Raw genomic sequence first — 12374 nt, 5'->3', positions numbered from 1 at the left:
CTCATCACTAAGCTAAGGACCCTGGGACTAAACACCTCCATCTGCAACTGGATCCTGGACTTCCTGACGGGCCGCCCCCAGGTGATAAGTTTAGGTAACAACACATCTGCCACGCTGATCCGTAACGTGGGGGCCCATCAGGGGTACGTGCTCAGTCCCCTACTGTACTGCCTGTTCACTCATGACTGCATGACCAGGCACGACTCCAACACCATCATTAAGTTTGCTGACAACACAACAGTGGTATGCCTGATCCCCAACAACGATGAGACAGCCTATAGGGAGGAGGTCAGAGACCTGGCAGTGTGGTGCCAGGATAACAACCTCTCCCTCAACGTGATCAAGACAAAGGAGATGATTGTGGACTACAGGAAAAGGAGGACCGAGCACGCAACCATTCTCATCGACGGGGCTGTAGTGGAGCAGGTTGTGAGCTTCAAGTTCCTTGCTATCCACATCACCGACAAACTAACATGGTCCAAACACACCAAGACAGTCATTAAGAGGGCACAACAATGCCTATTCCCCCTCAGATCCTCAAAAAGTTCTACAGCTGCACAATCGAGAGTGTACTGACTGGTTGCATCACCGCCTGTTATGGCAACTACTAGGCCTCCAACCGCAAGGCACTACAGAGGGAAGTGCGTACGGCCCAGTACATCACTGGGGCCAAGCTTCCTGCCATCCAGGACCTCTATACCAGGTGGTGTCAGAGGAAGGCCCAAAAAAATTCCAAAGACTCCAGCCACCCTAGTCATAGAGCGTTCTCTCTGCTACCGCACGGCAAGCGGTACCGGAGCGCCAAGTCTAGGTCCAAAAGGCTTCTAAACAGCTTCTACCAACAACCCATACGACTCCTGAACAGCTAATCAAATGGCTACCCCCCACACATTATTACGCTGTTGCTACTCTCTGTTTATTATCTATGTATAGTCACTTTACCTCTACCTACATGTACATATTACATCAATTACCTCGACCAACCGGTGCCCCCGCACATTGACTCTGTACCGGTACCCCCTGTATATAGCCTCGCTACTGTTATTTTATTTGTTGCTCCTTAATTATTTGTTATTTTTCTATTTTTCTTATTTTTAACTTTAAAGTATTTACTAAAATAAACTACAAAAAAAAAATCTTAAAACTGCATTGATGGTTAAGGGCTTGTAAGTAAGTATTTCACTGTATGGTCTACACCTGTTGTATTCGGCGCATGTGACAAATACAATTTTATTTTATTTGATATAGCCCATCTATCCTACTGAAACAGGACTGAAGACAGAAACCGATCATTTGGTTCCATTTCAACATATTTATTAGTGAAACCAAAGTGTTGTTACATACATAAATTAAATAATGAAATAGGTAGCCTATAAAACTAAAACAATCCACATGTTCAAATCAAAACGCATGATTAACATGACATCAAAATCGCATCCACATTCCGAATCTCCGGTGACGACACATTCAGAAATCGAAAGATTTTGTTTAAAAGCGCTGACGAAGGCCAAGAGAAGAAACACTTTTCAATGAGAAAACAGAAACCCACTTTAAAAAAAAGACTTCTGTTTTCAAAGATATAATTCTCGCGATTAAGGAGAACAAAAAATACTTAGCCTGCATTTGAACACCACCACAGAAGCTTCACTATTGTTTGGCTACTTGAAGAGAACTAGGGCCTGTCACTCGCGGCCCAACTCTTCCAATGCATTGTGGGAAAGTGTGCACCGAATTCTACTAGATGAAGAGCCGAAATGAGTATTACATCCTGGCATTTAAACTATTGTTAATCCATACTCTATTTTTGAAAATTCACATATACTAAATTTTCGCAGCTGAGAATGCGTAATTATTCGTTGATTTCGGAAGCGCATCCCCATACATTATTAATCAGCTGTTGTCAAAGCAGAAAAGATTATGACATCCGGGCATTTAAAGTATACTTGATTTTTTAAATGTTGCAGCATGCGAATAAACTTTACATTTTTCCGCATACTCAAATGGCCTAATATTTAGGGCGCAAGTATGGCTATTCGGTAACAGCCAGAGAGTAAAGTTAATTTCAAAAACCTTTCGAGGTCTTAAGGAGAGAAGAAATAAAACTCCCAAAGTCTCTGAGTGAGATGAGTGTGAAAGAGCAAAAAAAATGGTGGCTGTAATAAGCTGAAATGGTGGCAGTAATAAGCCATTATGGAGGTGTCACACAGATAGTGGGTCAGAGAACAGTAAAGACTAAAGAGGGAGCAGCAAAGCCAGACAGCGTCCCAAATAGCACCCTGTTTCCAGTGTAGTGCGCGTATGGCTCTGGTCAAAAGTAGTGCACTACATTGCGAATAGGGTGCCATTTGGGACGCGGGCCGGGAATAACTAGCAGTTCCAGTCTGAAAACCCTGACATTAACATCAAACACTCTCTGGCTCATTAGCAGTCAGGAGCGGAGGAGGCACGACTCCACAATGAACAGAGAACGCAATCAAAGAAATCCTGGCCAGCCTGTCCTTGTTTGGGCATTGGGCAGAGCAGGGTGAAGACGTACATGGAGAAGTTTTAACAGAAATATAGAGGGAGGGGGGGTTTAGCATACTGACTCACCATGCAAGCACTCGTCATAAGCCTGTCCACAGGCACAGGTTAGCATGTTTAAACCAGGCAGGATCCCTCGAAGGTCTGCCTCCTCACAATCACAGGAAAGACTCGTGCAGAACCAGGAAAATAACTACAACCCCAGCAACAACGGTGACCTCCACAAGGCACCCGGTTTCCTCCTCCTTTCCCTCCCTCCCTCTGTCTCTCCAACTCCCTTTAAACACTGAGGACGGATTCATTTACGCTCTCCCAAATCCCAAACAAGAATTGCCTCCGAGGCATGTCTCCATCCAGCCTTTTAAAGTACAGAACTCTCTATGGCTACTCTCTCTCTCTCTTCCTCTCCGTCATTCTCTTCCTTTCCTGTCTCTCTCTCTCTGTCACTTTCTTTCTCTTCCTTTCTCTCTTTGTCGCTCTCTCTCTCTCTCTTTCTCTCTCCCTGCCTCACTTACTGCCTTCTTGTCCTGACTAAGCCTAAGGAGGAGCGGCAGAGCAGATGAGCACTCTGGGGGAAGGAAGTGACATCGACAGGTGCTCTCCAATGGAACTCTCCTTCCTGTTGACTTGGGTAAACAATGGGAGTGTGAAGCGCTGCCAGGGAGGAAGGGAGAGAGCGAGGGGGGAGCAGAGGGAGGACTGAGTCAGAGCCGTGTCCTTACACAGATGGCTAATCTCTCTGTTTGCACTAGATGGATCTCTTGATTGTGGACACGCAGCACCGCCGGACACAACTTAGTCCCCGGTTCCTACCTACCGCCAGCTAGGACTGACTGCTAACGGTCAAAGGACCAAGCATCCGGAGCTTTTTAGCTGTGTTCACAAACAGTAAGTGTGGCGAAGAGTCTGGTGATAAATGTCATGGTAAAAACGACAGCCTCTCGACAAGGCACTTTCTACAGTAATCTGGGCCAGCTCGCACTAGGTAAACGAGATAGTACCACTGTTGATACAGGGTGGGTGTGTCTAAGAGTGCAGGGATAAAGTACAGCCTGACTGTACCTACTCTTTAGCAGTGGTGCAATATGGTAGGTGTTACAGAGGTTTGTGTACCTTCTATTGGGCTATGTTACAGTGTGAGAGGTGTTACAGAGGTTTGTGTACCTTCTATTGGGCTATGTTACAGTGTGAGAGGTGTTAGAGGTTTGTGTACCTTCTATTGGGCTATGTTACAGTGTGAGAGGTGTTAGAGGTTTGTGTACCTTCTATTGGGTTATGTTACAGTGTGAGAGGTGTTAGAGGTTTGTGTACCTTCTATTGGGCTATGTTACAGTGTGAGAGGTGTTAGAGGTTTGTGTGCCTTCTATTGGGCTATGTTACAGTGTGAGAGGTGTTAGAGGTTTGTGTACCTGCTCTGTGGCAGGGAATGATACAGGTGTTTTTTGGGCACTATGGGCAGGGATACAGTTTGAGAGATGTTATGGAAGCTGAGTAATCTCGGTTAAGCCAGAACTAACGTCTGGCGTAACCGGTCAGACGCTCGATTAAGGTCTTGGTCCATACATGTTAAGAGAAGAGATGCTAGAATGAGGATCGGAACCGGGAACGAAGAGCTCCACCCTCTCTCTTGGCAAGTTACGGGCAAGTGTACGTGCCAAATGTCCCCTCCCCTTCGTAAGATGCTAACCCCTGCGAAATCGGGATCTGTCCAAATAACCAGTGAGCAAAAACCTCAGCAACTGTTGCTGCTCGTTATCAATCGGTACTCCTAGTATAAAGACAGATCCTCGGTACCATTTATGTTTACATAGTCTGTCCTCGAGTGATTGCAGCATGATTGATGTTTTAGAAGTTCCTGTACCTGCTCTGTGCAATGATACAGTAAGATAGGTGTTACTGGATTTGCTGTACCTGCTCTTTGACAGAGGCCAGGATGTTGTTGGCGGTGGTGTCAGCCTCCATGTTCCTGTTGGTGTGTTGGGTTCCCTCTCTGATGGTCAGCAGAAGCCCCTCCTCTGTCACTGGGCTCTGCTCAGGAGCTGGCATTCCTCCTGTAGGGACACAAACAATCTGGTCACCCAACATGGTCCTCGTGACACATACATGTGGACATATGTGTGTAGTTGCGTACACACTACACACGACCATACCATCCAAAGACCATTGGCACAGTAGATACAATAAGACACACAAGCACGCAAGTGTGCACAGAACCCACCAAGCAGACTTAATACACAGTCTGGCTATAGATTCACTGAAGATACAACAACAGTAGGCGAACACACACATAAACACACCCACGCATGCCAGATGGATCATTCCAAAGATAGACAGCCAGCGATTCAATTCCATATGGCCTTAACGCAACAAATAACTTAAGTGATGATATGTATCAAACTCATTAAAAAAAGAAAAACAACACAGACAAACACACAAAATCTTCAAGTGTCCAAAAAGGACATTTGACTTCCCACAATTCCAAGAAAAGCCCACAATTCCCAGAGCGTGCGGCGGCACCACAGAGGAAAACACACACCAGCAGGCGTCAGGAAGAGATAACGCGTTCTCTTTCTTCCCTCGCTCCTGGGCGACAGGAGTGAAATGAAAAAGTCAGAGCGCAAGTAGTTGTGGCCTTCATTATAATTGTTGACAGGTCTACCACCAGGGAAATGTATGGGAAGGCCATTCCTGATTAATATTTACCTGAAGGAGCCTGTTTAGCCAGACAGGGTGGTTAAGCACCGGGGGCCGAAGCCGGTGAATTTCTGCCCAGATATTGGCTTCTGGAAAGCGTCATTAAACAATATCTTTACACCAACCAGAGCACCACCCCTCCCAGCATAACTCAATAAGACCTCCATGAAACTGTCTCTTTTAATACACCTCATTCATTATGGTAGTCAGCTGGTGATTGGTGGAGTCGTTCTGGCGTATTATGCCAAAAGTGCCATACACTATTAAAGTTATGAAGTACAGTACTACTGGAGGTGCATACACACCACAACATACCAAGTACATGAATCAGTTAACACAGGCTGACAGCCAGCCAGCCAGCCAGCCAGCAGAGAGGCCCACTGGGCTGTTTACAGTAGAGACAGACAGGCCCTGGATGGGAAGCTCCTGTCCTGCGAAGACTAGCCAGGCTAGCCCTGCTACGTGTGGGAGGTCCCCCAGACATTCGGCCGATACGTGACCCCGTGGTATTCTAGGATGTTGTCACCACACAGAGGCGTGAGTATTTCACGGTGACAGCTGATCGGATCACGTGTCTGGTCATTGGGAGGCAGACATGGGATATTACTACAAGCAGGCATGTCGGTAGCAGGGTTACAGATACTTTGCAATGTGGCAGGGGGGAATGTTTTTTTCCCCTAGTTGTTACACACTCGCTCGTCATTAGTTTCTATGAAATGGAGCAGCGACAGGAAACTAGAGGGTTACAGTTTCAGTGTGTGCTCCTGCTCCCTGAGTCAAGACAGTTACAAAAACAAGAGCAAAAAAAGACAGCATTGTCCGGAATTTTTTTTTTTAACTGGCAAGAAGAGGCCAACCCAGCAAGAGTAGTCAGGGCTCACAGTCGGTTTCTGTTGAAACCCTATACTATGGAAGGATTAGAGAGAATGCCATTCAGCTAGCATGTCCCTGTCAGTGAGAAAAACAGGTCTGCTTTAGTCACCACAGACAAAGTATCTGGAATGGCCTTTGTTCATGTACAGTGCATTCGAAAAGTATTCAGACTCCATCACTTTTTCCAAATTATGTTAGGTTACAGCCATATTCTAAAATTGATTAAATTATATATTTTTCTCATCAATCTACACACAATACCCCATAATGACAAAGCAAAAACAGGTTTTTAGAAATTTTTGCAAATGTATTACAAATAAAAAACAGAAATACCTTATTTACAGAAGTATTCAGACTTTGTTATGAGACTCGAAATTGAGCTCAGGTGCATCCTGTTTCCATTGAGATGTTGATTGGTCAATTGACTGGACATGATTTGGAAAGGCACACACGTATATATAAGGTCCCACAGTTGACAGTGCATGTCAGAGCAAAAACCAAGCCATGGGGTCGAAGGAATTGTCTGAAGAGGTCTGAGACAGGATTGTGTTGAGGCACAGATCTAGGAAGGGTACCAAAACATTTATGCGGCAGTGAAGGTCTCCAAGAACACAGTGGCCTCCATCATTCTTAAATGGAAGAAATTTGGAAGCACCAAGACTCTTCCTAGAGCTGGCCGCCCGGCCAAACTGAGCAATCGGGGGAGAAGGGCCTTGGTCAGGGAGGTGACCAAGAACCCGATGGTCACTCTGACAGAGCTCCAAAGTTCCTCTGTGGAGATGGGAGAACCTTCCAGAAGGACAACCATCTCTGCAGCACTCTGACAATCAGGCCTTTATGGTAGAGAGGCCAGACAGAAGCCACTCCTTAGTAAAAGGCACATGACAGCCCGCTTGGAGTTTGTCAAAAGGCACCTAAAGGACTCTCAGACCATGAGAAACAAGATTCTCTGGTCTGATGAAACCAAGATCGAACTTTCTGGCCTGAATGCCAAGTGTCACATTTGGAGGAAACCAGGCACCGCTCATCACCTGGCCAATACCATCCCTTCGGTGAAGCATGGTGGTGGCTTCATCATGCTGTGGGGATGTTTTTCAGTGGCAGGGACTGGGAGACTAGTCAGGATCGAGGGAAAGATGAACGGAGTAAAGTACAGAGAGATCCTTGATGAAAATCTGCTCCAGAGCACTCAGGACCTCAGACTGGGGCGAAGGTTCACCTTCCAACAGGATAACCACCCTAAGCATACAGCCAAGACAACGCAGGAGTGGCTTTGGGACAAGTATCTGAATGTCCTTGAGTGGCCCAACCAGAGCCCGGAATTGAACCCGTTCAAACCAGGTCTCTGGAGAGACCTTAAAATAGTTGTGCAGAGACGCTCACCATTCAACACAACAGAGCTTGAGAGGATCTGCAAAGAAGAATTATAGAAACTCCCCAAATACAGGTGTGCCAAGCTTGTAGTGTCTTACCCCAAAAGACTCGAGGCTGTAATCGCTGCCAAAGGTGCTTCAACAAAGTACTGAGTAAAGGGTCTGAATACATATGTAAATGCGATATCAGTTTTTAATACAAAATGTATTAAAACCTGTTTTTGCTTTGTCATTATGGGGTATTGTGTGTAGATTAAAGAGGGGGAAAAAACAATTGAATCAATTTTAGAGTAAGGCTGTAATGTAATAAAATGTAGAAAAAGTGAAGGGGTCTGAATACTTTCTGAATGCACTTTACATACATACAGTATTACTTTTTACGGAGAACATGTAACCTAACTCTCCAATAAACAGATGAGTGCAACCAAAGCCAACGCCATAAATTCAGAGTGATACGCAGGAAGACCGAGGCAATGCAATACGACTCATGACACGTTTCCTTGAAAAGAAATGAAAGGTTGGGAAACTGCTCACTGAGCAGAGTGAGAAAAAAAAAAACTCTCAGACAACAAATATGATTCGGCAAACCAAATCTGCGCTCCCCTAAAGCAAAAAGGAAAATGATGATTTGTATCTTAGCTTACCTCTGAAATTCCCCATCCTATCTGGGACAGGACTACTTAACTCCTCTCAGCTCGGGGTTCTCGGCTGCTCCCAGATCAGGCTACAGAGAGCTCTGCTGCACACTACTCCTGCTACTACCTGGTAGTTAGAGCGGCGCTGCTGACCCGGCAGGTTCTTCAGGATTACCTCTGTTGTTTTCCTTCAAACCCAGACGAGAAGAAGAAAAAAATAAAACCTGAATGAACTAGTGGCTTGTAAAAAGCTCCTGTGCATCAGGTCTCTGTAGGTGTTATTTTGGCGTCTGGTAATTTCAAAGCCCAGCTAGAGGCTGCCTGCCAAGTACCCATAATGCACATGGAGTCAAATGCAATCAGCGCGGCTTTAAATACCGTAATTAGAATAATGCCTCCAAGACAATACCAGAGGAAATCACAGGATCCAGGTTAAGTCACTCAGAACAAATAGACGGGCCCATGTCATTATGAGCCTGGTCATTTCCTCTGGTTAAGCCCAAGACATAAACATGGTCAATAAAACACACAGACTATTAGGACTTCCTGTGGGACTCAGTGACAATATCTAGGGAGGATTATTGTGCCTTCTGTGCGAGTCAAAACACACCGTGACAAAAATAAATCTGCCTGGAGTAAAGAGCTTTCCCTAGAAGACATCCCCCCCATTTACACAGGCAGAAACACAGGGACACACAACTGACCCCTGGTCAGCTTATCCATTTCTTCTGGCCAAAAACACTGGGCTAATTCGACCTCTTCCCACCATCTAATGGGCACATGATATAAACTGGAGCTGGAAGTGCCCCAAGTGTCAAGGAATCAACAAAACAATGAGCATTTGTAAACACTATTAGCCTGCTACCAACTGGCTACTCGGCCAAGCAGCCTTGACAAGTCAAATCCAAATCCTCTTTCCTAAACTATTAAAATCCTCAGCATCTCTGGCTCTGCCAAGAAACCGTTTCGCCTGACCCCACCGTAATTCCCACCGACGCCAATCAGGTCACATGGTCTAGTAGTCCAGTCAGTGACGTCATGGTGCAGCCGCTCTTCTAAGCTTCTATTACGCAATCGATATAGAAGCGGTGCCTCCTGCCTCGCATCCTCCCCAGGGAGCACAGAAAAGCAACTCAAACACAGTGGCAGACATACATACTCTTTCATCGTTCATGTCCCATCTACAAACGGTAGACAACCCCTTCGAGTCACCTGACTGAATGCAATGGCGCGCAGGGTCAAAAATACACATTGGAACGTTAGTCGGCGGAGGGAAAGAACCGCGGAGAAGAAGGCTTCATAAGGCTGACTGACACCCAAATTAACCAGGTCACATTTGTTGAACAAAGAAACGTGGAGGGGAAAACCTGAGCTCAGATATAATTATACACCAGGCTGAATTTCAGAGGCAGAAAGTCTCAGCAGAGCAGCAGTCTTCAAGCGAAAAGCCTGGGAAATGTGCAGTGCAAATAAGAGTTGTGCGCTGCCTCAAGCTAGCTACTCACAGTAATTGGAATGAAAGCCTACCACAATATGGTGCTCCCCTTGCTTTCACTACTAAATTAGTTAAGGTGTTTTAACTTCTACGGAAACCCACATCTGTCTAAGTTAAATATCTGTCCCTTACAGAAAAAAAACACATGATTTCACATGCGGAAAGCCACATGATTTCAAGGGGAATGTCACATGTTTTTGGAACACTTCACATGCGTAACATGTTTCCACAGGTGCAGTTTCACGTTATCACTTGTTGCTTGACATGTTGTCCCATTCACTTCACCTTAGATCACCTGACATTCATGTGGTTTTTTCCCCCCCATAAGGGTGCTAATTGGACCGGCAATAAGGCAACAACAAAAAAACCTCAAGCGTATAGTACACTATGCAGGAGGCCTAATAAGTGTTATATCGGTCCAAATTTAACGTTCCATTAGAACTCTCTCCCCCCCCCCCCCCCCCCTATTTATTCGTTCCTCTGGACTTCTTAAGCCGGCGTGAGGACAAGGAAAAAAATAAAAACATAATTAACTCTTCTATAAGCCAACTGATTGATGCCTTAGCCACGTGCAATGACCCGCCAGCCAGGCCAGCACGGAACATGAAGAGACCTCCATTACACAGCACAAAGCAGCCGCTGCAATGTCCCCAAAGACCCACAATGCTTAATTGCCTCTTTCAAATAGCATATTGATTTAGCTAAATAAAAGTGATATTAATAGTCTCGGATTGCCTTTTCAGACTTCACTAAGTGAGGCTGATGCCATATTTCAGCACCGATAAAGAACCCCCCCCCCAAAAAAGAACAAAGACATTCATTATAATTGTACGTCGGGCCAAAATAAAGCATTTATCCAGGCTACAGCAAGACCGCAACATATTTCTTAACAAGTAGTTGTCAAAAACATATCCTGAAAGCCCCAGCACAAACTATTCCGCAGACAAAACACACATGCTTAGATAGCCAGAACTACAGTAATTCAAGTCATCTGGGTTTTTTTAAAGCATGTGTTGTACACAAACAAGTTCAAGTGCTCCACAAAATAGGCCCTAGAGCACAGAAATACCCTGCTGAGGCAATTCTGTGTCATTCAATTTCCTTTGAAAACCTCCCAGTAAAAGGACTTACGAATTCTGTGGTTTACCTCCCATCAAAGATTCAAGAGGATGGCAAAGAGAGTCGTGTGTGTACATACCTGATGCCTTCTTTGACAGCAGAACACACAAGGCTACTGATGGATCTCTAAACATGTGACTTTCTGCTGAGCTGAACAGGCTCGACAGCTGAAAACGCTTTACTCTGTTTGACACACCCCAAAAGCTAAGGAATGTAATCTCAGCACGCGCTGGAGCTCGTCTCGAACACACACACACACACACACACACGCCGCATGCATAACGCACACACGTACACGCCGCGGCATGCATCTGCAGTATGTAGACACGCACACCCTCGTACACACACACACACACTCTCACGCATGCACACACACAGATCAATAATATAATAATACTGTATACACATTCACTCTTTTTGGGTTCTTTAAACAGAGGGTTCTGCCTGAAACCAAAAAGGGTTCTACCTGGAACCAAAAAGGGTTCTCCTATGGGGACAGCCTAAGAGATCAGAGGTAGAAGCAAAACCTACCTCTTGACGTGGTGATGCGGGATTTAATAAAAGTCAGAGGTTAGCCGTGTGGAGAAGCTGAGACCTTGAGTCACAAGTCACCCCACTCAATCAGATGACTTGAAAGGGATTTCAAATGAGGGAGGACATCTTCAGAGGATGTTATAGATGTTCTGTCTGCCTCACACCTCCTTGAATCATATCCTACAAATGTTGCGACATCTAACTCACTCTGAGCGTGTGTGTACAGGGATTGGCCTGGCTCAAGATAAGCCAGGAGTCAGGCAGGAAACATAGTCATACCAGATCAGCCTAAAGCAGTTCATACAACACGCAATTTATAACCCAGATAGGCCTCTTCCAATGAAATTCATTCAGCCAAAGCGACTCACCATTCAAAGTGGATGACTTCATGCGCAAGCATTTTAGACATGTCTACAGTGTGCAACATTCCCAACAGAGGACTATGAGTGGTCATTCTATGAGGAACTTCCTCCTGCTCTGTTCATTCACCCCTGTCTCCATCCCAAATGGCACCCTATTCTGTTTATAGTGCACTACTTTTGACCACAGCCTATTGCGCTCTGGTGCGCTATATACTGTAGTAGGGCTGTGACTGTGCCAGTATCCCATGGCAACAATGAAAACACAAACCTGCTGTAGGTAAAATATTGTGCGCTATAGCTTGGGAAATAAATGCTGGATGAAAATACAATGTTTGTTTCCATTATGGCTGTTGTCCTAAAGAAGTGTTTTGTTTCCTTGTCACAATACGAGTATCGCAATACTGGTATCGTTCCGGCCCTACTATATAAGGAATAGGGTGCCATTGAGAACGCATGCCCAAGCCTCACAGAGAGACTGATCCAAATGGCTCATCAGCGTTTTGAAACATGTCATCAGTAACATGTTGTGACAGAGTGGGGGCATAAATTACACTCTGATTGACGACGCCCACCGAAAGACGACTTTAAAGGGGAACGGAGCATAAACATGCCCCTTCACGTCAAATGGAGTCAGCTGCAAACCCTCAAGAATCACAAGCTTTCCGTGGGCTCTGTAGGCTGGTTAACTCTCTGAAGAAGTGAAAACGGCGGCCACACACTGAGACAGAACACAAAAGTCAACTGAGGATTCTCCCTGGCAGAGCTG

General features: G+C 45.4%; 1 protein-coding gene across 13 annotated transcripts in view; it reads right to left on the bottom strand.

Moving 5' to 3' along the window:
• The window catches only part of LOC106581813 (plakophilin-4), a 116423-nt gene that overhangs the window by 89863 nt on the left and 14186 nt on the right, over nt 1-12374 (bottom strand). For 2 of the 13 annotated variants that reach the window (XM_045704445.1, XM_045704449.1), the window contains exons 1-2: nt 10792-10868; nt 4435-4574 (exon numbers count right to left, since the gene is read on the bottom strand). In XM_045704445.1, the coding sequence (XP_045560401.1) occupies nt 4435-4574; nt 10792-10846 (195 nt within the window). In that variant the 5' untranslated portion in view covers nt 10847-10868. Of the gene's footprint in view, nt 1-2592; nt 3150-4434; nt 4575-8107; nt 8287-10791; nt 10874-12374 lie in introns of those variants that run through there. The other 11 variants (XM_045704448.1, XM_045704447.1, XM_014164174.2 and 8 more) reach the window with 7 other exon arrangements.

The sequence above is a fragment of the Salmo salar genome, chromosome ssa21 (assembly GCF_905237065.1).
Source record: "Salmo salar chromosome ssa21, Ssal_v3.1, whole genome shotgun sequence".
Classification (NCBI taxonomy): Eukaryota; Metazoa; Chordata; class Actinopteri; order Salmoniformes; family Salmonidae; genus Salmo; species Salmo salar.
The sequence above is the reverse complement of the archived record's forward strand: the minus strand, read 5'-3'. Positions and strand labels throughout refer to the sequence as shown.